Here is a 27,505-nt window from a genome sequence, read left to right on the forward strand (position 1 = left end):
GATGCTTCATTGTTCAATGGAAATCTAATTTTTATTCTTTGTATATATCAACTGCTCGGTTTAGTCGCAGCTGACTTATATGGATGAAGCTAGCAACATTCTATACGCTCTTGTGGAATGTGTTGACAGAAGATCAGCGAGAGCTAGTGATTAGTGTGGTAAGAGTTTGAGAACATCATGTCACCAAGTTGCCAAGAACGCTATTCGTCACTGCGCTCTGTACACGACACCTTTTGAATAATTGTGTTGCTGCGGTGTCAAGCTCCTGAGAAATGGCTTGTGAATAAAATACATTGCTGATGCGAAAAAAATGTCTGCTTTAAGCAACTTATTCCTGTTAGAACAGCTTGCTTCGTGACCGATACTATTCTGAAGAGCTGATACCCTGTGCGTGCTGGCGTGCAGTCACGTTGTGTAATCTTTATATTGAGCGCAATGCATATACCGTTGTATTTACATGCTGTTCTGTTCTTCCCATAAAATACCTGACGTTGACATCTACTACGATTATGCAAGTCTGCATCCCACCAAAATGTACAACCGGCAAATAAAAAAATAAGTTTACAAAGCAAATAACTGCTGCAATTTTACTATATTGGCGTGAACAACAATAAAATAATGTATTATTGCTCTAAGAAATTCTCCACAACAGTCATTAAGGCATTAATAAATGGCTACTGGCACATAAATTTTGGAAGGGCGGTTTTTTGCTGCACTATGTTCCTGAAGATCTATAGGTTACAACGTGGTACATCGCTTGCTTCAGTGCGTGACAGAACATTAAGTAGTATGTTTAGTACCAACCAGTCGAAGTTTCGGTTGGCTAGAGCTTGGAGAACGGCACGCCACCGTGCGCCACTAATGTCCCCTCAGCATACGAAACGTTATGGTCACTTTCAAACTCTAGCGCTGCCCTCATCCCTTGCTCGCGTTCTTTCGCACGCGGGATGTGCACAGCGATGTCGTGACCATCGTTACCTCGTAGCAAAGACTTTCTTGAATAGTATATTTCTCACGCAAGCACGCTAGAAGTGCAGCGGCAACTATGACGTCATAATTTAGCTGATCGTGGTCATTGGGAACGGGGAGGACATTTACGAGTCACCTTCAGGTCACTTCGTATGATGTCGATGTTGTGAGATGCGTTATATAGCGTTCAATCGGGCACACGAATTTTCATATTCGTATAACTCACGTTCCGAGCTGTATTTGCTGTTCAATACTGTTTGTTGGCCTATAGTTGGTACTTTCTTAATGACCTAATTTAGCCGCGAAATAACACAAACACAGAGTATAGAAAGACACAACGACATGAACAGGCCACCTGTCCTTGTTGTGGTGTCCTTCTTTAGTCTGTGTTTGCGGTATTTTGCGGCTAAAATTTGTCATTTGCTGTCCAGATCTGTTAGATGATATGCGCACGTCAGCGAGGGACGGCTAACTGCTCTCCCAGAGTTGAGTACCGAGTACTCAAAATTGTTAAACATTTTTTTATAAACACACGTTCACGAGAATTCATCCTGCAGGCTATCTCAGCCCCGAAAGTTTGTTTCAGTACCCCTATATCGGTAAGTCTTTGTCCTTGTCATTTTGGGCAGCCATGCATTATGCTCCCAGTATACAACTAGCCCAAACGAAAGCGTTATTGATCGCTAGCTGGGACACACGGTGTGACATGACATTCACACGTTTAGTAGACGTTCGCGGAACGAAGTGGTGCCCTGGTACCAGCGCCACGCTTCTCTGCTCACCCGGCACAGTCCACTTCGCAGACCTCCCGGTCCACCAGCTGAGTCTTGCAGTTGAACATGAACGCCTTGTCACGCATGATGAAGTTGCGCGTCCGCGTCCTGGTGCCCTGTCCACACGTCACGCTGCACGGTCCGAAGCTGGACCACTCGGTGACGGCGCACTCGGCTGCACGACCGCCATAACGACGCAAGAGAATAAACACACGGACTACATTGGTGACTTGGTTGAGTAGGACATGCTTATACAGCTTACATCAGAGTCGCTTCACACACACACAGAATCAGTCTGCCAGTTGACAAAATGGCTTGCCAACAGGGTGCACACCAGCAAGCTGCTTTTGTAGACAACGTTCGGCAAGGTTCGTTCTCAGTCGGTATAAGCGAGGTGACAGCTGTACTGAAACGAAAAACGAGCTGGGATAGGAAGCGCTCTCCTCTCGCAGAAGAAAACTGCGTTTGGAATTGTTGTTTTAGATTTACCATAAGAAGACTGGCATCAATAAAGACACTTACCTTAAACCACCGCATTATCTGTCTAGAAGGTCTGATCATGACCATAAGATTCAAGAATACCGGACTAGAACGAACCTTTATGCTAATTCTTTTTTTGTTCGTACTGTACAAGAGTGGAATCAAGTGTCTTGTGACCAAGTGTGCTGTCATAACGAAGACTTGTTTTTTTCAAAGCTGTAACCCTCCCGCTTACACGCCTTTGGGCAAAGCAGGGTATTCCTGAATAAAGAATAAAGAATAAAGAGCGCGCGCAGTGCTCTAGGGCGTTAAGTTCCACACGAAGTTTACTGGAGGGAACTCAGGCGCTTCACTTGTACAGCCACCGTGGGAATAATGGGCAGTACTTAGATTTGCCTATGTTCGTGCTTGCGGTTTCCAAAGCCACTAGCGGTCATGTATATTAGGGCGTTGTGGCTCTCGTTTTAGATAAAAGAACGAATACTTGGGAACTCAGTGAGCTTATCTTGATTGGCGAGTCTAAAAAGGTCAAGGTGATGTGTAACTGCGGAATGTTTGCTGAACCTCGTCTGGTAACATAGCAGCAAAGCCGAAAGAACGAAAGCTCGACCAACTCACGTATTACCCCTAAATACCATGCTGCTTAACCGGAAAGCGTTGTGGCTCCCATAGACACTAGCACCACATTCCCCTCTGATGTATTAATAGAAAATTCTATGCTCAACGGTTTTCAGTGGGCTGACTTCTTCTTGAACATTACGGCATAACAGCGCGAAGAACATTCTAGCCAAGCACACAGGATACACCTTTGTGTCGTTCGTGCTTCACTGTCCTATATTTTTTATGTTGTTATGCCGCAATAATGCCGAAGATAATGATGCTCATTGTCATAATCGTCACGTTTCACTTCGCCTTTCAAGTGCCCGGAGCAAAAGGTTTAGTTCACCAGCAAGGTTGTTTGCACAGTCGAAGCTACGTACGGACTAAAACTTGAAGAACGCTGTCAATTACGAAGTGTGTTCGGCGAAAGCATGTGGCCATTCGACGAAGGAGCACTGCCGCAGGCACCGCTGTGCCATCACGTGATCGCTGTGAGAGTATGAGGAGGAGAGGTCACAACTGTTGCGGCGCAACCGTTGATATGCGCTGCTGTGCAATCGCAGGATTCCTGATAGAGTGAGATGGGAAGAGGCCGAAGCTGGCACCGTTCCACGGCACGGATGAACGGATGGTTGAACGCCGCGAGCATGAGCCATTAAAGGCTCTCGCCTTAATGCTGCTGTGCACGTGTGTGCATATGTGAAGCCCGTTATGTGTTTAGCGCCAGTTGATGGAACCGAGCGTATTAGATTTGCTTGCCAAATGCAAACGGCTCGGCTTGACCACACTACATCATTGTCATCATAATCATTATCACCACCACCACCACAATTGTCATGATCATCAACAGAAAAGTAAACTCTCCAGTTCGCAAACCAAGTCCTTCCTCGCAGAACATAAAACGATAATGATAATTATGATGGCAGCTCTGATAATTACACGTTCTTGACGCGAATAAGTGCCGTTCAACCCCTGCTCTGACATTGTCATATTTCGCATTTGTATATACACAGGTATTTACTCTGACACACGCCCGAACATACAAAAAAGGTGGTTGAACTACCACCCTCTACCCACCCCGGTTAAAGAATTGCTGGCCATGCCGCTTGTGACATTACTATCACACAAGAATTACGAAAACAACCGCAACAAGAGCCACAATAACATCAATAACAATATTTATCCTAATACTATTATTAATAATAATAACAACAACAAATGCGATTTGTCCGCATCTGCTCATTGAAACACTTGAACGAATATGTTATTTTTTCCAAATACAGGAACAGTGCATGCTCTATCAGACGCTTAGCAAGGCACAAGCGAATTTTGCGCGACACATGTTGCCTACCACGTCAGTGTGTTAGGCCACACGGGAGCATCGCTAAACAAATACCCAACAGGAAAAAAAGCAGTCGACGCGATGTCGTATGGTGCGAATCACAGAATCCTCGTTGAGCGGCTACAGTGTTGGAAAAGCTTCGTGAGAAGCCCTAATTTATAATAACCGCGTTCATAAAGTGTAGTTCCGATGAGATTAAAACATGTTCGACAAAGTAATTCTAAAGTGCGGAGCGAGAAAGCGAGAAAGAAAATTAGAAATAGGTCACCACTTACGCTGCCATTTTCCGGACCATCGAAGCTAATCCATTAACGCCAGCAGGTGCACGTACGTGCTTGCAGAAGCTTCGCGATGAAAGCTTTCTCACACAGCGCAAATACATCGTGTCTATGTTCCTTGGCCTTAAGCGCGAAATTTATGCGCGCGCATTAATCAGCCCTTGAGGCATATAGATCAGGTATGTGCCACAGTGTACCTTAGATGAGGATAAAGAACAGTAGAAAAACTGATTAATGCACGCGTTCAACTCCGTTGAACGTATTCAGATTTGGGGTTGCAGGCGCCTGAGTGGAAGCAATCATCCAGGGGATTAACAGGGATGTGGGGATTAAGGGGACTTGTCCCACCTGAGGCGACAGCCGTGTTCTGGCCCGCCCCGCTCACTATAATCCCCTCTTTGTTGCGGTAGCCTGGAGACAAGCTGCCTTGTATATTGTAATGAGAACGTCAGCTTTCTGTGAACGAGGAACACGTGGTATATAGGCTAAGCCTAATTCAGATTGCTTCAATGTTTCCTTTTCTTTTGGCCCTACGAGCAGACTATGTTAATAAATATTGAAGTAAGATAGAGTATATCTCTTTCGCTTCGCTGCCTTGGACTTTTATAACTAAGTTGGAATACGTAGCAATTGTTTCTCGCGACAATTTATCGATCGTTGTTTTGTTTCGATCTACTGCATAAAATTTGCATGCGTAGAAGAACAAGGTGCGGGTTTAATGGCTAGCCTGGGTTAACGTGAACGATATTTCGTTAGTGCTTTCGAATGCAGCTTACTCACATGCCAAAGCCAGTTCTCAGTATGTGATAGTAAGACCTGCTGCGTCGTCCACTCGTTTCGGCTATGTTTCTTTTCGTAATAGTTTGTGGTCTTGCGACTTTACCAGTGAACGCCATTTCTGGGCGTTCGCTAATGGTAAACACTGAGACTGAGTTGAACAATACGAATCAATTAGGCCACAGAATGAAGCGCATACAATCGCAGAATCTTAAGCTTGGCGTGTATATGCCATCCGTGAGGAAATTAACGTTGTCTTACTATATTCCATTAATTGCGGGCCATATTCAGTGTACTTGACATGCTAATATATTTACTATGAGTTCAAAAGATGCTCGTATTGACAAACAACGGTCAGTAGTTTTGATTTTCAAAAAATTCTAGTATCCACACTTTTCCCGTGGTCGAAGAATTGTACCTCCCCTTCTATATTTTAACCTCCACCTTCCCCTCCTCAAAAATAAATACAAAGTACAGAAAACCCCGAGCGACACATATTGGTTTATGTCACGTGTCTTTCCATTCGCAAAACTTCTCGATAGCCTTCGCAAGCCTTCCAATGCTCGCGGCAGTAGTTCCTTCCAACAAAACGCTGACAGGTTCCCGACGGCCCAATCGGAAGCGTGGTGGTTCGTCATGCCCAATATGAGCTTTATCGGCCAAGCTCTCCAGATTGCGCAGTTGGTAGCCAAAGTTTGCATGAACTTTAAGAAGCAAGAGGCAGGGAAAAAACACAGACATGCAGCACAGCATGGTAAACAGAAATGCATAGCACTAAAAATAGAATGACCATACATTCGCTGCTTCTTCCTTACCGGATATATTTTCCAACGTTGCTTGAAAGAGCACAAAAAGAAGAACGTCATTATCAAAATACAAAGAACACTGATAATGCTTTCTGCCGCTATATTAGGACACAGCCCACCGAAATGGATCGATATGATTGATGCGGTGATCACTTTTACAACGGTTCATAATAGGGCTAGCGTTGACAACGCATTCTCTTGTTTTTTTCTTTAACCCCTCAAGTCTCCAGCTCGATAGTCTCGTTTTTTTCTAGTTGTTAGGACTACGTGTTATTTTGTTTTCAGATCGAATACTATCTTCAATAGTGAAGGCGTATCTAAAAGAACATTTATACTGAAACATTTTTTGATGTCTTGCGCCGCGTTCACACTGCTAAACGGAACAACTATATCCAAAAATGAAGCTAAAGTGTTCCAGGCAGTGTGTCTCTGAGACTTACACTACGAGGAAACTTATATTGAGTCAAGTGTTAGCTTTTAGGAAGTTTTCTTTCTCTTTTGTACGGAGGACATTATACATCGGTTAGAATACCTGGTTGAACGCTTCGCGTTACTGGAATGGATTCTCTTCAAGAAACATTCAAACTGCAGCACTCTATTCAATAAAGCCAGAAAAATTTTCTTTCGCTCCTGTTGAAAAGAACGGGTTGATTATACTAGCAGTGCTGATAGGTGCCAGACAGTTCTTTTCTTTTGTTGTTTAATTTGACACGCCTACCTTGTTTTTTCACAGCGATTGCGTTTGGTCGGCTGAAACGATTGAATGCGTTATCGCTCGCAGTAATATTGAACCATGCCTTAACGACAGCTTGTCAACCTACCATCACAAGCTTGGAGGCGTTTTAATGTTATCTTTACCTTTTATCTTCCATTTTGTGTTTTTGAACACTTATAGTCAGTCTTTGCAAAAAAATAACTAAACTACCACTTATTTACCTAAATATTAGAAACGACATGCCATTTTGACATCACAAACTGAAGTGTATTTTGCGACACTAAATTTTAAAACTTATTTTCAGTTAAATAGGTATTCAAACAGTTAGGCTGGATACACATATGTTTTTTATAATAAATTCAATATATTACGTCTATGTCTACAATAATATAAGTAAAACCCAGCAGGCAGAGGTAATGTTGGTGTCTTCATGGCTAGGTAATGAGGGAACATCAGTCTGCAAGAATTAGAAATTGAATCAGCCTTACTACTTGAACCGCAGAAAGTGAAAGTCACGTCTAAGACGGTACGTGGTACAAACTTTTACTGCAACAGCTGCACTGCATAAACAACAGGCGGACACCACAGCCTCTTATTACCTCATATATGGGATTAGAAATGAATGGCGTGAACGGTGCCAATTGAGCCTCCCAGAGCTATATCAGGTACATAATTAACGAAGAAAATTGTCACTGTAACAAAACTGCTAGGACTGTGGTTCTGACTGTGTCTCTCTGCAGCAGGAAATGCACCATTTCGTACGCTTTATTTGCCTGTCACTTATTTTTTTTAATATCTGAATAAGAAAGAACTAATTAACTTATATAACAGTACACCTGGCTTCATTATCCGTGGTTATTGCGGCTATTACTAGCAAAACGTAGAGCGCCACAGATCATTTTACGCCACTCGCTCGTTCCCAGACTGAATTCTATAATGCCCCTCTGTCCTGTGAACCTTAAGAAATGGGATAACCACCCTTTTAAATAAGCAGATACCTTAGAAGCGTGGTCTCACAGCTCATCAAGCGAGAAAGTCATTGGATATGCCTGCATTGCTTGGAGCACTACCTACCTGGCTCCAAAATTTTAAGGACACTGTAAATTTTAAACTGAGTTCCGCGGAAGCCTATGGCCACTCGACTGTGCCACGTTATTCTCTTTATTTTTTTTATTTCCAAATGCGGAGCATTTCTTATTCGCGCTACCTCACGCTTCGCGCGTCGGCGGTGATGTGCACATTCCCACTGCGCATGCTCGCGTCTCGTGCCAACTGTTTGCTCGCCCCTCTCCCCCTCTCTCGCCTCGAAAGGCCGACACAGACAGCATCTACTAGTTAAAACGAACTGCTCGAGCTGCACAACCATTTATGGCCACCCCGTATATGTAGGCACTGGATCGCACATCAGCATCTCACCACTCGTTGAAGGCAACACTTCTTCATTCAATAAATAATAATAAAAACGAAATAACAATGAACGATTCCCAAACCATACGTAATTACGCGACGTTCACGCGATACCCCCTCCCCCTCTTTTCTGCGAGACATTTACACGAGTTCCCCCTGTGGGAAGATGCAGAGTCAACATATTTGCACAGCGCAAGACTACGAGTAGTTGCGACGTAACTACAGAAGAAGAGACAAGGACAGAAAGAGCACCGCGAGTAGTTACGTCACAACTACTCGTAGACTTGCGCTGTGCAAATATGTTGGTTCCCAATCATCAACTAGACCGATCATCTGTCTTAAGATGCAGAAGTTCTCTTTCATTTTTTCTTGTTTTTTTGCTCTCTCTAAGCAACCACGTGACTGCTGAGAGAGTGTAAGGGCGATAGGCCGCAGCTGTGGCGGCGCAACTGTTGCTATGCGCCGCTGCGCCATCACGTCTTTGCTGAGTGAGTGGAAGGAGGAGAGTCCACAGCTGACACCGTTCCAGGGCACAGACAGACGGGGGGTCAGGAGGATGCCGCGAGGAAGGGCATATTAAAAGCCTTCTCGCCTTAATAAGAGGCAGGAATGGAAGATGGAAGTTTGGGATGAGAAATTTGAAAACTGGGTGTTGGTGCTGGAGCGGCTTCTCAACAAGTGGCATTGTCTTTTTCAAAGCTGCAAGTGATTTTCTTAGCGCTTGAGCGTATGTGCTTTATACACTCTCTTCTAATCTAAACAAATAAAGAGAAGAGGGCAAAAGTGGGTGTGTAGAGTTGTTGGGGGGGGGGGAGGTGATAACGAGAGGCTACCGTGGTTGATAAGATGAGTCAAAAGGGAGGATGTATTCCGTGGAAAGCACCAGACTGTGGTTATGCCGCAACGCGCTTTGGAGCCATCTCACTCACGTTTTCTGTTCCTTGTGCTCCCCATTCATTCCTTGATGTGGAGGCGAGGAAACCAAATAACGGGTAACTAACATCGAAGCTTTTGAGTCAGTGCATTTTCCAAAATTTTTTTCATTAGCCTCGAAGCATTGCCATGTAATTATCATCATCATTATCGTCAGCTCGTTCAACGTCCAAAGCAGGGCAACTGCCTCTCCCAGATATCTCCAGTTTCTCTTTCTTGTGCGAGCTGATTCTGTTTTTTTTTTTGTCTCCGCTCCACCATGCACTTGGCCCGTCAGCGCTTTCCACTTCAGACTGATGAACTGCGACTGATTGCTTGGTTATATGGAGGTGGTTAAAAGCAAAAGAAAAACGGTCCTAATTTCTGCAGCCTTGTAGAGACTACGGCACAGTAATATAAGGGGAAGCGGAGAGTCAAAACAGAAAATTAGAAAGATAAATATGTGTGTTATGTTAAGTGCTGTCTTCCTTCGCCATCTTCCCTCTCCTTCTTTCAATTTCCCGAATCCCTTTCTTACATGCAGGGTAGCGAACCGACTGTCCTGAACTGGTTAACCTCCGTGCCTTTCCTTCTTTCTAATTTATCTAATTTCCCATCTTGTGGTGCCGAATGCGATGTTCTAATTAACCATCATCTGCCCTCCTGATAATGTAATCCACCAAGTTCTTTTTGTAATAGTGTAGTTGTTCTTAATCGACCCTTCATTGGCTTTGGGGTACAGCTTTGCGGTGGGGAGACTGTGAGTCTCGGTAAGAAAAGGGAGGGCTGCGCAGTGCCGGTAGAGGCTTAACGGAAAGGGCATGGCGGCGCATCACCGAAGGCATAGAGGGCGAGGCTCGGTGGGAGGGATTAATCAAGGAGAGATGCACTGCGGGATGGGAAGGTGAGGCTTGGCGGAAGGCATGTTGGAACCTAGCGTTTTGATAGAAGCAGGTCATTAGGGAGCTCGGTAAACCATAAAGGAGGCTGTCCCTTCTTCGAGAGTTCGCTCTTACAAATTCTAGAATGGCCAAGACTGCTCGCGCTCTAGCGGAAAAAACCACCGCCCGACGTGAGCGTTAGCAAGACATGATAAGAACTAGTGATACATAAGAAAGGCAACAGCCTGACGAAAAGGGGTATCATGATACGCTGTTTTGACAATAATCGCAGAGAAGGGCTGGATGCAATTTTTCAATTATTATCTACTAGGGTACCAGCTACTGCTCTTTGTTCTCCAATCCAGGGCACTTTCTTTCCATCATTTATAATATTTAAAACATCATTCATAACCAGCTAAAGGTGTAAAACACGGTGCAGGGTAGACACTCACGCCTCGAGTCGACGGGAGAGGGCGTCTCCAGCGGCACTGGCGTGTTGGGCTCGACGTCCTCGTCGCAGGACTTCTCGTATATGCGTTGCCTCGTGACCGTCAGGCGGGCCACAGGCTTCATGGGGGCCCCTGTGGGGTCGTAAAAAGGCGAGTCCGGGTGGTGCGGGTGGCTTGACGTGATCTTCTGGATCCGCTGCTGGGGCGATGTGGCTTCGCGCTGACCCTGGAAGGCGTCGTCGGAAGGGTAGCTTTACCATGCCCTAACAACGACATGCGTGGTGCCCTGTCTGGTCCCGGCACTTCACAAGAATCATTTACACAGTTCATAAATATGCCAGCCAATGAGAAAGGAGTGCAGACACCACTGACCAGGCTTAAGCCCGCAATAGCATTCCGGAAACGAAGTACGCGAGTTCTAACGCCCACCGCAGGACTTTGTACGGTGCTTGCGACACTGCGTTGTACTGAACAAAGACACTGCATACTTGCACATCTACTTTGACACATGGGACACCATCCCTGTTTTCGACAACGCTTAGCAAATGGAACTGGGCAATCACAAGTGGGCACAGAAACCTCCTGATCTACTCAATAGTGGGGCGTCTCATGGTAATGGAGTTAGACGTACAAGGAAGAGGACGCCCTTGAGCACACATGCGAAGCCAGTGCTGTGACCTATTCGTATTGTGTAGCCATGATATTGCTAACCTATATGTAAATAAGCAATCACAAGTGAGGCTAGAAACCACGGGATCATACGAAGTGCAAGGTATTTCACGATAACATGCACATGCAACAATGGAGAGATCATCCCCGTATACTCGCGATTCTGTACGTGATGCCCTCACTGATCCTTATGACGTGTGCAGGGTATCACTTCACTGAAATGAAGACACGATCAAGTTTCAGCGCTTAGACCAGCTTTTTTTTTTTTTACTGTCTATTCGTTTTAGAGCTATTTTGTGGCTACCAATACGGTAACGGGGTATGCCACGATGAAGAGGCCGTGCCCATATATTCACAATGGCGTACGTGAAACCCTCGATGGTTCCCATGACCTGTGTGTCTCGTATAAATATGATGCTGCTAACTACACGGAAGTGAGCAATCTAAAAAATTACGGCATATTCACGGGGTGAATGATGATGAATTGGCGAAGCTCCGGAGGGATTCATCGGTAAACTGTGAATCTTCCGTGTAATTCGCCCAGTCGATCATCATGTAAAGACGTGAGAAACGCTGTGTGTGTATATACACAAATCAACTTTTATTTGTTCTTAGACGATGGATGGCTTGCGATGTCCTTTCATTATGACGGCTTTATGGTCTGTGAAATGAAGGGAAAGCGGTTCCTGTATGGGTTGCAGTGGGCAATTTGCAAATACTAGGTCTATGTATGTTCCTCGGATCGTGGTAGGTTTCATATGGTCAAACGATATACGTCTGAGTGCATATCTAGAAGCCATATGTTGGATAAGCCAATTATTGTCTATGATAGCCACGTTAAAGTCTCCAAGTAGTACAAATGGTCCATTCTTGTATTTGTTCTCATAATTTCGTAACGCAGTGTCTATGAATGTCTTGATGTCCCCGGTCGACAGGTTGGGTGCGAGGTACATGGTCATGAGGACGATTCCAGAGTCAAAGAGTTTGATGGCTGCATATTCTCCGCACTAAATCAAACGATTGCCTTCAACCAATGACACGCGCCATATGTGACATCATTCCTATTTTATAAGATCTCGCGTCTTTCATCAACTACAAGTACCGCTTTCTAGTTTATAACATCTTGCATCTTTTCATCATCAGCTACAAGTACCACCATCTAGTAAACACTACAAGAACTAAACGAGAGGTGGCTACATACAGGAGACGGTACCGCCATCTAGTGAACACTGCAAGAACTAAACTAGAGGTGGCTACATACAGCGGACGGTACCGCCATCTAGTGAACACTGCAAGAACTAAACTAGAGGTGGCTACATACAGGCTACAGGGGACGCACAGCCCACGCCCTAAGGAGCTTCGCCCCTAAAAATGCAAAGCAACCACCAGATCTACTCATGTGTAACGCATCTCATGGATGTGGCTCTGGAAGTGAGCATGTCGGTATGGTTTCGCTACTTCACAAAACAACGCGAAAGAAGAAGTAACTTTCGGCGTTTGGTCACGATTACAGTAACGGAGGTACGCAACCATTGGAGAAGCTGAGCCCGCATACTCACAATGACGTATGTGACGCCCTCGCTGGTCCCTGCGTCCCACGGGTAGAGGTTCATGGTCTTCTCGGTAATCCAGGAGCAGTTCTTGAGGCATAGCTCGAGCGAGCTGACGCCCACGATCCAGTCCGGGCTCGGGCCCAGCATGGACAGCACGGACATCACGTGGTGCTTCTTGTCCACGCGGAACACGGCGAACGTCTTGCCGTTCACGTTCGGGTACCACAGACCACGGGCCTTCACGATGGTCCTGATCTTGCCCGACTGCGTGGTGTGGACGTTGTGAAGAGAATGTCATGAGGAACTAGCTCGAGAAAGACGTTTGTGTTTTATTCACTAGACAGTAGAGTGGAACAATGTACCGGTTAAGAATAATAAACTGCACTTTCAGAACTCTAATGTCGTCAATTTCACCATAACAGGTCTATTATTAGGGTAGTCAAACTGTCGTTTTAAAATGTTATGGCAAAAGGCTCCACCCTTGAAGCCACGGATCTTATTCTGCCACCTTGTGCACTTTGGCGTTATCTGCACCATGAAATATTCTGAATCTTCATACGTTGAATCTATGCTTCCCTCTGGTGACACTCTATTTCGTCTATACCGAGTAGAAACTGTGTACGCGCTGACAGACCCTGCCAAAATCTGTCGCATTCTGGGAACTTCAATAGGGCGTGGCCAAGGTCATATTCTTCCTGCGCGTTTTTCGAGCTCGCGCGTGACGTCATTAATACATCATAGCAACATCGCTGCGATTTTATATAACGAGGCGTCACACGAGGACGTCCTCACTTCAAGTCGTCGCTTGGTCAGAGGTGTAGGCGGAATTTTCTACCTGGGGGTAGGTGAGCTTCTCGATTCTAGAGGGGGGGGGGGGGGGGGGGCTTGATACGATCACTTTCGCTCTGTATGCCACAGCGATAAACAAAAAATACTTTCGAGGTGGGGAGATGGGCGTGGGCCAGGTGTGAATCTCCTAGCTAGTCAACAGTGCTTTTTCGGCGGCACAGGAAGTGCAAAAGGGTTGCAATACGTCTGATCCACGAGGTGATGCAAGTTCACGCTAGGTGCAGAAAGCCTTCGGGGGTGCGCAGACAAGTACGATCGACAGCGAACAAAAAAAAAAAAAGATGGCTTCCAGATCCCACTCATTTCACGCAAATAAAAATGGTACCCTGTAAAGTTTACATTGGTTGAACGATCGCGGTACTTGAAACGCTTGCGACAAACGCGAATGATTCCGCTGTATTAAAATTTGTCTTATGAACGAATGATGTTGATAATCGGAGAAGTGAAGCTGTGCTAGGAGTTGAAGCTCTTCAATGGAGGGGAAATGCCCAAAAATAAGAAAATAGAGAGAAAGGGCGAGAGAGATCTCTCACTGTCGGACATAATTGTAGAGGCTGCACCGCAAATGGTAAAAAATTATTTCAGAATTGCTTACTATACAGCGTGTCCTGCAGAAAGAATTTGCGCTTGAATTTGTTGTCAAAGTATACCCCAAAAACACTGGCTTGAACAAAGACACTTACAATGAAGCATTACAGTACCTGCTCAGAAGATTGGATCATGACTTTCGAATTCAAGAATACCGGACTATAGAACAAAGTTTTATGCTAATTCTTTTTTCGTTGTTGCTGTAATTGAGTGGCCTCAATTTTTTTCATGCTGTAGCCCCGCTGCTTGCGAACCCTTGGGCAAATCAGATTATATCTAAAGAAAGAAATAACGAAGAAAAAGCTATCAACAAAGATGATAGGCACGGAATGCACTTGAACGCAAGCAACAAAGCCGAGAGATTTGCTTTGGGCCACGCGAATCCAGCGTTGTGTCTTACCAACAAGACCGACTTTCTCGCCTTACCGAGAAACAAATAGAGTCAACCAAATAGAGTGTCTCCTGTCGCTCGGGCAGCTCACCTCAGCTTTGAGCTCGGACTCGAGCTTCTTGGTGGCGCCGTGCTCGGCGACGCTCTTGACTCCTTCCGATGCGAATCCCTCGTACTCCCACATCTTGAAGTCGGCCGCGTGCGAGGCACCGATTATGTCCGAAAAATGGGTCAGCCACTCGTCTATCAGGGCGGGTAGGGAGAGAGAGAGAGAGACATACAACACGCCGCAGATACAGAAGCCACTGCCGACCAACAGCTTTTCCCCACCGCCAACCCGGCTGGCGAGGTGGCGGCTTCGTTATTAATGACGCGCACGTGGCTGTGAGAAGACAGGCCGAATTACACCCATACAAAGACACACATCAATGCCACAGTCCCAAAAGACATTCGCGAATCCACTGGTACCTCGCGCAGCTCATTAAACAGGGCATGACGGATGATTTTTCGAGCACCATTCCCTCCTTTCGCATCCCTCTCCTTTAATTTCTACCTCTAATCCTTCCCAAGGACAGAACCTTCTCACACCTCGAAAAGGTGCGAGAGTTGGGGAAATGGGGAAATGTGGAGGGGAGGCACGTTTCGAAACTGTGAGCGCTCCCTGGCGCATTTTCGATTCCCACTGCCCCTCCTCGAACCCTCGCCTTTTACCCTTCCTTTTCGCACATCCCTATATGCTACCTCGAAAAGGAGCATGGGGAAAGTGGGGGAGGCACTTTTCGAAATTGTGCGTAACGCTGCCGAAAGCATCTCGACGGGATAGCGGGCCGTGTTTCCCTACGAACCCGTTTCGCATTGAACTGCTCCCGTTACTAACCAGACAGATAACACAGACCACCGGGCAGCGCTTCCACGAAGTTGCAGTTGTGACCTGCCTCGGGCTCCCGTATATTAGACTATCCACGTGCGGACTACACTGGGCCAGGAATGGTTGGGTGAACGGTGGTCGTCGAGTCGAGCCGCCCGCAATTAAACCTGGCTGCTGTTGAACACTACGTGGCCGAGGGAATTTGACAGCCGCGACAAGAAGGCGCATAGGTTTAGGCGTCTGTGCGCGAGCGAATGAAACGTGGTTAAATAGAAGCACGCCAGTAAGGGGCTTCTGTAATGCGTTGATTTGATGGGGGGTGTACTATGCTTGGTGAAAACGGGCATCTGAATAAACAAAGCGACTCGGCGATGAAAATGAGGAGGTGAAGTAATGAGAATACACGGAAATGAAAGCGAGGAAAACTGTTTAGGTGTACAGAGTGTCGTGAATGGTGAGAGCTGGCACGTAGTTTTGGGTGCAGCAAGAGGACACAAAGGAGGAACGTACGATTTGCACAAAAAGGGTCGGTTCTAGTTTGTCAGCGCCGACCTAATTGTCACTGGTATTGTGTCTCTTTTTTAGGAAATCAAATTGTACCATAATGCTAAATGGTTAAATTTGCCCGAAGAAGGATGTGAGAGACACTGTATAAATATAAATACATTAATAAGAAGAGGATCATTATCGGGTAAGTTCATATAGACCTTTCTACGTCACAGTTGGTCTCAGATGCTCTCACTTCCACAAGTAAAAGGGGGTCGACGGGCTGTTGGCTTGTCAAAATGCTATATTTGTGAATTCAATGACATCTAAACCGGGGGTACTCGTAGAACTGTTCCACAAGCTGCCGCCAACACTCGCACGAAGAACTGCACGTTCACGTAATATGACGATGAAGTTGAGTCACCACTGAATCAAAGCGAAAAATGCAGAAACGGTTTAAAAAACATGCGCTTCACCTCTTCACCACTGAACCCATTTAAGTCTCTTTGAAAGGCAAACGCGCGTGCTTTGTACATTGACTTGGCTGGGTAGTGCTACCTACTGCGTTCAAGAGCGATATATTTCAACATGCATTTTCCCCTAAAACCGTATCCGAGAATGGAACCGGTTGTCTTCAGACATTGCCTCTCTTATGTCAAGTAATTTCTTTAGTGTTAGAAAGACCATGTTCTTGTTTCGTTTTTTATGTTTGATTTCCAAATATTGTTTTCATTGATCTATGTTATAGGCTGATTGCGACTAATTGGTGACTTTGAATAATGTTTCGCAGAAAATGCATCTTATATTAAAGTCCACTTTTTTGTATACATTATTCCACTGTAATGCATATATTTCAACATGAATTTTCCTTTAAAACCGTATCCGAGAATGGAACCAGTTCTCTTCAGACATTGCCTCTAATATGTCAAGTGACTTTTTTTTTTTCAGTGTTAGAATGACCGTGTTCTTGTTTCGTTTTTCATGTTTAATTTTAACACATTTTTCTTCATTGATATATGTTACAGGCTGATCGCGACTAATTGGCGACTTTGATAATTGTTTCGCGGAAAATGCAAATCTACTTTTTTGTATACCTTCTCCCTCTGTAATGCCTATAGGCGCTGGGGGTGAAGAAAAAACGAAATAAATAAATAAATAAATAAATAAATAAATAAATAAATAAATGTTATCACCGCTGAAGATACTACTTGGAAAATGAAATAATATTGAACAAACGGCTAACTTTAAACAGAAGACCTTCCGGCATTTTTTAAAAACTGTATGTATAATAAAAATGCTGTTTCTGCACTACAAGTTAAGCCCCCACCACACCTACAAATACTGGCAGTATGAATAATACTACAATCATTGCTTAGCTTCCTATACAATCACTGTGCCATTGCTACTATCATCGCTATACATGCGTGGCGCGTACTCACTATCCGGAAATCCCTTGGGGTGCGTGTATCTCGACCAGAGTCCCTCGAAGGTCATCTCGTACTTGGCTTCGTCGCAGGCGCAACATTCGTCAAGCACTTCTGGTTGCTCGTCGTCGTTCTGCTGCTCTGCGCAGAGGCCCCGCGCAACACACAAGGGTCCCGTTTCACTCGGCCCATCCGTTTTCCCGCTACAGGCTCAGGTCGCGCGAAACATTTTCGATCATTTGAATGGATACACGATTGCCTAGCGTCCACTGTCGTGGGGTATGTTGATATCGCCTTTTCTTCTTATTGCACGGTCATTTCATGTATGATAGCGTCGCATCAGCTGTGATAAGCTTTAGGTAAAGAAGCCGTGACATTCGATCTCTGCTGAGTTAGAGTATGTTTCTAAGCTTTGAGCGGCATTGCTTCAGAGTAATTTTAGAAGGGATGCGCTGGCTGTGTGGACTGTGAAGATTCAGATTATTCATCGCAGAAGTTCGGGCTAGTTGGCGAGTGCGGAACGTGTGCATTTGAGCAAGCGCAGCAAAACAAACGCAAACACCTAAGACAGACGTAAACAGAACTATAGCGCCCGTCCTATTTACGTGACTTATGTGTTTGTTCCGCTGTCCTTGCTAAAATGCACAACTTCGAAGATTCGAAGTATCCTTCTTAAGCTGTGAGGATTCATCCCGACAAGTAACCCGATAAGAACTGTCCCCCACGCTGTGAAGAGCAGCATAAGATAATCAGGAAAATGCCTCGAACGAGTGGTCAATAATTACAAGAAATAATTCAAGGACGAATCCTCAGAATACTAAGGTAAAGATCTATGTAAATAAATTATTATGAAGAAAACGACGAATTATTTTTTTTAGCATTGAGCACCTATTTCTATGAATTCAGAGTGTCATTTTACGTACGCGGAGCAAACTGCCGGAGTAGTGAGTCTTTTATGGTACGCTCCGCAGCGAATGGTAACACACAGATGAGTACCTTTCATATTGCTGGTCAACTAGCTCCAAGCGGATACGGAAACATCCACTTCAATAGTGTGTCGAAATTAGTCCCTACAGTCAACCACTAGCAGTGTTATGCGAATCTAAGCCACTATGTTTTTGCGAATGAGAAACGCAAACATGGGTTGCAGATACCTGTTCCTTTTAACATTGGGCCCGTCTGTACATGCAATTTCATCTGTGCCAATAAATAATTGCATCACGTTTAGAGTATCTTCCAGTACTATGATAAAAACTGCGCTTGCATCCATACCATGCGCCAATATAAAACGGAACACACTTTTCTGTTTCCGAGATGAAAGCAGCTCCATCTATAGGCAGTGATGACGTTTGTCATTCACACATATGACCAATTTAGGCTAGTTTAGTCTAATGCAGTCTATCATGAGTTAGCCTAGCTTGACGCGTATTGCGATTGTCTTCAGTTTCTGTCGTGAAATGTGTTCTGTATGCTGTCAGCTCTTACGGCCAATGTTCTTTTCAAGAGAATCACAACCTGACCTTACCTTCTTGGCATAGCTCCTTAGTCAATTCTCCTTCGTCCATGTACCATGCGTCCCGATTTTCCACTACTGTAGCTCTGAAAACACAAACAAATTTCTAATTAGCTCGTCTACAAGAAAGACGGACCATGGTAACGAGATTGTTTATGATAAATAAGTCAGTGAACATTGCACTTGTAATGCAATTAGCGCGACCCGAATGAAGTAATAAATGCAACACAGTTCTGTTTGTAATAAATATGGGACAGAAGGATAAAAAAAAACTAGGTAACAAATGACAAATAGGGACATTGCTTTATGAGTTTCCCTAACTGCTGCAAAACGTTGAATAGTTTCAAGGAACTACTTTTGAAAAACCTTTCAACCACGCGATGTAATTGATACGGGAAACCACAACTAACAACAGGAACAACGGCTGCAGAGAGAACACCAGTGACCGTTCTTCACTGCAGAAAACTTCCAGTAAGTACGCGTTGAGAAAGAACTACGAGAGTGGCTGCAACTGAGAAAAACAGGCACCATTAGCGATAGCTGTTGCAAAGCAAAACTTATCACGGGACAATTTGGGAAGGCATAAATTTTATATTTTTCAAAATTCATAAATATGGTATGTTAATACACAAAATGCGCAGATACAAGCATTAGGTATTTCAAGCAACTATTGTTTAGATCAGTTCGAAGAGAAATTGAGGCTTACATAAAATGGTAATAGAAGTCTTAGGTAGTTTCGTACACGAACCATAATGATAACTGATAGAACAGGTCTTTGAAGCAATTTTTCATGAATAAAATGATTGTTTTTCCAGCAAATATATGCCAGGAATGCAAAAACAGTGCGGCACAGTCGAAAACTTCACCTTGATTTAAAGAGCGCACTGGGGAACGAGGACTAGAAGAAAGTGAGGGCCCAACACGAGCGCTGTTCGTGGTGGTCTACCGCAGAATATATTGAATAATACTGCAGTCGACCAAATTTAAGTGCTTTTAACCAACTTCCTGAAGCATAATGTGCCCTTTTGAATAAAAAAAAGAAGCCTAGTCACGTAACTCATAACTGTCGCAAATATGAAGTTGTTTCAGAGTACAACATCAACAATGAAGCCCCGCCGCGGTGGTCCATTGGCTAAGGTACTCGGGTGCTGATCCGCAAGTCGCGGCATCTAATTCCGGCTGCGGCGGGAACATTTTCGATGGAGGCGAAAATGCTCTATGCCCGTGTGCTCAGATATGGGTGCACGTTAAAGAACCCAAGGCGGTCGAAATTCCTAGAGCCCTCCACTACGGCGTTTCTGATAATCATAAGGTGATCTTCGGACGTTAAACACCACATATCAGTCGATAAATTCCTCCTACAATGAAAGACCATCAGCTGTCACTTCGAAGACATAACGCACTTCATGACGCCAGCTAGCAAAATGAATGTTCCAGTTTCACCACCATAGCGACGATTGGTACCAGCTAACACTTCCAGGATTTCACAGTACATGAAATAATTGCCGAGATTGAGCACCCTAAAACCACCAATTGATTGTGAGAGACGTAGTAGTGGAGGGCTCAGGAAGTTTCGACCACGTAGGGAAGGCCCGTTTTTTTAGAAGGTGAGTAGGGGAGGGCACTTGTTAAAAGCCTCGAAAAACAACTATTTTTATGATCTATGCTCACTAAAGTACCCCCACAATCTGAATTTCAGAGGGAAGGGGGGCTCCTGCCACCACGGCCGGGATTCGATCCCGTGACCTACGGGTCAGCAGTGGAGCACCACAAATATTAGAGATTGCAAGTGCAGAAATTCCTAACAAAGTTGAAGAAGGAAATGGTCGCCAAGGTTTGGCTGAATTTGTAGGCGCATAGTTAATGACGTATTGCGTAAAATATGTGATTTCTGAGCACCCTAGACGCGATGAGAATTGTGCCCCCAGCCTACACCAGGGTTACGACTTGTTTCTTTAATCCACGTAAATATTTTAGACGCGGAGCATCTCTTGCTGGCGGATATGTCAGGCGTCCGGCGACCACACTGGCGCTACGCATGCACGACCCTCCTTCTTTCTTCAGTCCAACAGTTGCGCATTACTCTTTCCCCTGGATCCCCTTGAAGAAATCTACAGGGGATCGACTGCTACCATAGTGCTTCATAAAGAAAGCAACAGAATACCAATCAAGAAGGGTGTAAGGCTGGGGGACACAATCTCCCCAATGTTATTTACCGTGTGCTTAGAGGAGGTTTTCCGAAGCCTAGAATGGGAACAGTTAGGGATAAGAGTTAATGGAGAGTACCTTAGTAACCTGCTCTTCGCCGATGACATTGCATTGCTGAGTAACTCAGGGGACGAATTGCAACTCATGATTACGGAGTTAGACAAGAAGAGCAGAAAGGTGAGTCTTAATATTAATCTGCAGAAAACGAAAGTAATGTACAACAACCTCGAAAAAGAGCAGCACTTCGATATAGATAATAGTGCACTTGAAGTTCTAAAAGACTATGTCTACTTAGGGCAGGTAATAACCGCAGAGCCCAACCACGAGATTGAAGTCACTAGAAGAATAAGAATGGGGTGGAGCACATACGGCAAGCACTCTCAAATTATGACAGGTAGATTGCTACTATCCCTCAAGAGGAAGGTATATAACAGCTGTATCTTGCCGGTACTTAGCTACGGAGCAGAAACCTGGAATCTTGCAAAGAGGGTTCAGCTTAAATTGAGGACGACACAGCGAGCAATGGAAAGAAAAATGGTAGGTGTAACCTTAAGAGACCAGAAGAGAGCAGAGTGGATTAGGGGACAAACGGGGGTTAAGGATATCATAGCTGAAATCAAGAAGAAGAAATGGACATGGGCCGGACATGTAGCGCGTAGACAGGATAACCGCTGATCATCAAGGGTAACTAACTGGAATCCCAGAGAAGGCAAGCGGGTTAGGGGTAGACAGAAGGTTAGGTGGGCAGATGAGATTAAGAAGTTTGCGGGTATAAATTGGCAGCAGCAAGCACAGAACCGGCTTAATTGGCGGAACATGGCAGAGCCCTTGTCCTGCAGTGGACGTAGTCAGGCTGATGATGATGATGATGATGATGATGATGACTCTTTCCACTTCTCTCTTACCACTTGCTTGCGCTCGCTCTCCAATTGCGCATGCACCCCCCTCTCTCTCTTCATTCCTACGCTACTCTTCTCCTGCTTCGCAACCACGACAAAGGGAGCGTCTGCTAACCTACGCCTTACGCTCACTCCCCCCTCATCTCTAGGCATTCCTCCCCACGGCGTTTTGCAAAGCCGACGTAGGCAGTGTCTGCTAGGAGGCTTCTTGTTTGATAAATTACACCATCTTCCCGAAGGGGAACTTGTGGTGATCAGGAGGGTCACGGGAGTTTCCAACACAACGTTTACGCGATGCGTGGTAACGAACAAAGTCAACAACTTAATAATACGCAAGGTTCACCGCAAACTGGTAAGCACCGCTGTTTAAAACACCGTAACTCTCCACGATGCTTCGCATCACGCCCAGAACTTTTTTATATAATCAACACTATGTAAAATGACAAAGTAGGTATAGCGCCTACATTACTGTGACATAATTAGGTTATGTATAACAAATAAATTAATGACTGAATTTTTGGCTCTTTTTTGCTTATAAAGAAAATTATTATGAGCCTGACCTACGCCCACTACAGGGCAAAGGCCTTTCCCACAATCCACGAATGAACCGGGTCCTGTGCTTTCGTTGCCACGTTACCTGGAGACTGCTTCGTCTTATCTTACAGCCTGAATTTCTGTCTCCCTCTCTCGCATTTGCCTTCTCTCGAAATCTGCTCAGTTACCCTCAATGACCAACGGCTATCTGACCTACGTGCTACGTGCCCCGATCATGTACATGTCCATAGGTAGAATATATCACATACAAAAACAAACAGTGCTACAAGGAATGTTCTGCTATAACGAACAGTCATCAAACGGTGCATTCAGGTGATACGTACTTGAACAGAACACATCCGGAGCCCGGTGGCGGTGCGACCCAGAGCACGCTCACCTCAGCCTTGTGGACGAGCGAAGTCTGAACCACCGCGTGCGGGCAGTCTTCTGAAAATTTAGACAACGCATCGCCGAATAACTAGAAGGGAAAGAAGAAAGAAAACAAAGGCACACAGGGTCAATCACAGCGGCGCCTCCTAACGTCACAGCTCTCGTGCAAACATTCATACAACATACACGCGCAAAAAACAGCCGTATACAGCCGTGAAAGCTTTAGGAGAGGGAATTCGTAAGCAAGTGCCATATGGGGCAACCTCAAGATGTACTAACACAACTTTTAGGCATCGCAAAAGAACATTTTTAGGGGCGAAGTTCGGTATGGCCTGGGGCAATCCCTCGTCCCTCCTGCGTAACCAGTGGCGTGTACCCTATCATACAATAGATGGCGTTGTGTGTATATGTCATTGAAAATCATATCCCTAGATGGCGCTAGTGGTTTTCGTATTGTTAATGATTCCGTATAGTTGACAGACGGACGGACAGACGCTTCGGCCAGCTCATTATCATTCACTCCGTGGATATGCTGTGATTTTTTTGCCTTTCCTTGGTATACAGTCTTAACCCTCTTCACACACGGGAGTCGGCGGAGACGTATACATTATTAACGCGATAGCGTTAAAGAGCTTATTGCGCAGAAATTCCGGTGTCGGCGTCGGCGTCATTGGTTGTGAGCAAAAAATTACCATATTTATCTGACCGGAAAACTAATGAAGATGCAATTAAAATTATTAATAAAAAATTCTGGTTGTGAGTGGGGATCGATATCAGGTCGTTTGCGTGGTAAGCGGATGTTCTGCCACACAGCTACTCATTTTGTTCTTTATTAATTTTTGAACTTCACACTCGGGGGGGGGGCAATATAAATATAATACAATACGCAACAACAGAACAATGGTTATGGCCGTCAAGCACTGTCAATGAACATTACGCCTTAAAATTGCTTTATGGTCAGCAATGATTCTACCCTTTCTAACCACAAAAAAACACGTTCACCTGTTCTTAATACCCCAATAAACCTTGATATATTTTCTTTAAAATACTGCCTTGCTAGTTTCCTGTCAGGGTCATGATGAAGTCCAGTCATTCGAGAAAGCCATATACTGTGCTTGGCAGTCATCATGATTAAATCAAAGGGTAATCCATCATCATTCTCTACTGGTAAATACACGATTCATGAGGGTCTAACGATAATTCTTTTTTAATTGTCCTCTGTAATACATCCCACAAGTATACTGCTTTCCGACAGTGTAGGAAAACGTGGTAAATCGTTCCTGGTTCGTTACAGATGAGACAGTGAGATCCCCATAACATATAAGAACCACACTCCTCTAAGAAGAATCTCGCAGGAAGTCTTCCGGTGTCTAATCAGCGAAAAAGGTTTTGCACTTGGAACCACGCGCCTGCTTGTGAATACAGTGAAAATAGCTTCCTATGCTTGAAGATGCATTGAAAGTAACTTTCATGCTTTAAAAACTCACGCACCCTGTATTGTATACATGCTTCATAATACATGAAATATTACCCTAATAATGCGTGGTACAACCGTAAATTGAATCGGGTTTCAGAACATGAGACTGACAGCATAGTTTAAAGACAGTCACCCGCTTCAAAAAGCACAACCGCTACTGCACCATTAAGGCCACGTAATGGGTGCATAGCAAGTTCAAAAAGATTTCCCATGCTAAGTGTTCGAAGCACGCACTTTGGGTACAGAACATCGCTATGGCATTCAATTCTTAAGAGCGAAGCTTAAGGGTCCCCCAATTTTTTTCTTTGTTTTTAAAGTTTTCGTTTGTGAGCATCAAGTCAGCCACACCGCAAATGACATAATTCTGAAGAGTTAACACAGTTGCGCTGAGCTTGTGAACTGTGCATTTTTCATGTGTAATAAATCACAGAAATCTCTGGTGGGGTAATTATGCAGCGCGCCGCCGGAGTGACATTCGAAGGTTGTAAGGGAACTCGGTGAAAATTACACTAAGTTTGCCGCAGGAAAAAAAAAAGTGTACGTTTAAGGGCTTGCGTTTTTTGTTAGACAAAATAATAATGAAAAATGATAGACAATGAGGTCAAATAAAATTTAGGGGTTGTTATAGGAAGTACTTGTAATATAAATGTGAAGGAAGAAAAGTGCACAAAAAGAAAACTTCCCGAGAGCAGGGACCATATACCTGTTACCTTCGAACAATGCACCCTATGCTTTACCAACTGCGAGCCTAAACAGAGATAAAGAACAGACACATGATGAGCACCAGCATTATTATCATTTAGCGTTACATCTACATTAATTCAAGCATCATCATCTAGAACGTCATCTCATTATTCGCTTCATCATCTGGTAACATGACAAGCGTGCACCAGGCAGACACGCAGAAGGTACAGGCTCGACTTATAACAGCCTCAGGTGCCTGATCATTTGTACACTTAATGGTGACAGGCTAACCATGTAATGCTATGTGTACGCACATATTGTACCAAGCTTGATAACTGAATTCGCTGCGTGGCAAACTTATCCCGTTGTTGTCGCGATCTATCTATCTATCTATCTATCTATCTATCTATCTATCTATCTATCTATCTATCTATCTATCTATCTATCTATCTATCTATCTATCTATCTATCTATCTATCTATCTATCTATCTATCTATCTATCTATCTATCTATCTATCTATCTATCTATCTATCTATCTATCTATCTATCTATCTATCTATCTATCTATCTATCTATCTATCTATCTATCTATCTATCTATCTATCTATCTATCTATCTATCTATCTATCTATCTATCTATCTATCTATCTATCTATCTATCTATCTATCTATCTATCTATCTATCTATCTATCTATCTATCTATCTATCTATCTATCTATCCCGATCCAGTGTGAGACTGTGGTGTTATTGTAAAGGTAAGAATGCTTACTACTACTTACCTGAAAACTTCCCACGTCTTGCGTGATTCTATTTTGATCCTGGGATTCCACTACAAGCATGAATCCTATAAACTTTTGCGACGTCGCTCCTCCCAGCGCTTCCTTACGCCCTTGTATGGATACTGCAAAATAAAAACAAAGAATAATGGTTACTACACATTGAGAGGTACAAGAATTTCTAGAATATGTGAAATCATAGGCGGCTATGTAAGTCATGTCACGAGAGCCACGTTGCCATGTTGATAATATTTTTTTTGCTCACCTTGACGTCACTTTAAGTATGTTGCCTTTAATATAAAAGCTGAGGTTTTACGTCCGGAAAGCACGGTATGATTATGAGAGATGACGTAGTAGAAGGTCCCAAAAATTTTGATCATATGGTGTTCTCCAATGCGGACTGACATAACACAGCACACTGGGCTCGACCGAAGCGAAGCCACCCTTCTTCATCGCTTATGGCTAGGAGTGGCATTTACAAAATCTTACTCCTTTGTCACAGGAATGGCCGACAACGCTCTCTGCGATGCCTGTCATAGCGAAGAGACGCTACACCACATCCTGTGCGACTGTCCGTCGTATGACATCCAGAGACAGTCACTGGCATCCGTTCTTGAGCGCATCGACAACAGCCGAATGTCTGTGGACACTATTCTGTCAAGTGCCCGAAAGAAGACATTGCAACAGAGGGCGACAAGAGTTCTGTTGAAATTCCCACGCGACACGGACTTGAACAAGCGGCTGTAATAGCAATGTCACACACCGCGAAAGACAAGACTGGACAATGACTGAGTGTGCGCGCGTGTGCTGCCGAATGTGCTGTGTTTATCTCTCTTCCCTATCTGCTCTCTATCTTTCATCTCCCCCATCCCCCTCTCATGCACAGGGTAGCAAACCGGCTGCTTATAGGCTGGTTAATCTCCCTGCTGTTCTTTTCCTCCTATTTTCCTTTCTTTGTCGAAACATCAGTACAAGTGTTGCGTTTTTCAGGGCGAATGTTGATTCATATACACAAGCTGTGGGGGAGAAGAGATGCACGTTTCACACCTTACTGTCACAGACTCCAAGCTTAGGCCTCACCTTTGGCTTGTTGCGAAAGTGAGCTAGGCTTTGGTTTTGAGGTTTTAAATTGGTCGCGCGTGAAATACGACTGATACCACACGTCGTAAACAAAGGAGTGGACACAACGCAATGATTTAGATGGACTGAAAGCTGAGTTCGTTGGCGACCGTACTTGAATATTTTTTTAACAGCGCGAAGACGACATGGACAAAAGAGAAAAGTGGGACATACCAGTGGTGACTCGCAAATGATTGTCTAATAAGAGCACACGAAACAAAAAGACTATCACAACCCTCTCACCCGTGTGACCTCATTACAACAAACAAAAAGTTAGAAAGTACAGCATCTTAAAAATTCTTGTATTGAGGAATACACGTGCTCTGTTTTACGGGTTTCGTCGTGTTCCAAGGTAGAATGCTGGCTTGCTGTTTCTTTAAATTTGCGCTCTTGAATTGCTGCAATGAGTTCACATGGGTGTGAGAGGTAAAGTAGCCTTTCTTTTTCTTTAACGTGTTTTTGACAAACATTCAGTTGTGAGGCAGCGCTTTGGTGTCGTCCACGTTGTTGTTCTAGTGTTTCCAAAAGAACAAAATGTTGCTTTCCAAAAGAACGCAATGATTGTTGTACATAAGATACTTTGGTTTCCGGCACGTTGTAGAGAAAAAAAAAGAATATGGTAAACACAAGCATTTATGCGTTTTCGCATAAACGGGGTTCTGGTGGCGGTCAGATTTCTGTGCAG

At 44.4% G+C, this 27,505-nt stretch overlaps 1 protein-coding gene across 3 annotated transcripts in view; it reads right to left on the reverse strand.

The window, feature by feature from the left end:
- Positions 1–27,505, reverse strand: part of LOC119164322 (spondin-1) — a 180,873-nt gene that overhangs the window by 14,290 nt on the left and 139,078 nt on the right. For all 3 annotated transcript variants that reach the window (XM_037416491.2, XM_075871391.1, XM_075871392.1), the window contains exons 2-9: positions 25,705–25,826; positions 22,716–22,849; positions 18,743–18,816; positions 17,233–17,358; positions 14,531–14,682; positions 12,618–12,875; positions 10,393–10,615; positions 1,752–1,917 (exon numbers count right to left, since the gene is read on the reverse strand). In XM_037416491.2, the coding sequence (XP_037272388.2) occupies positions 1,752–1,917; positions 10,393–10,615; positions 12,618–12,875; positions 14,531–14,682; positions 17,233–17,358; positions 18,743–18,816; positions 22,716–22,849; positions 25,705–25,826 (1,255 nt within the window). The remainder of the gene's footprint in view (positions 1–1,751; positions 1,918–10,392; positions 10,616–12,617; positions 12,876–14,530; positions 14,683–17,232; positions 17,359–18,742; positions 18,817–22,715; positions 22,850–25,704; positions 25,827–27,505) is intronic.

Source organism: Rhipicephalus microplus, chromosome 8 (assembly GCF_043290135.1).
Source record: "Rhipicephalus microplus isolate Deutch F79 chromosome 8, USDA_Rmic, whole genome shotgun sequence".
Lineage (NCBI taxonomy): Eukaryota > Metazoa > Arthropoda > Arachnida > Ixodida > Ixodidae > Rhipicephalus > Rhipicephalus microplus.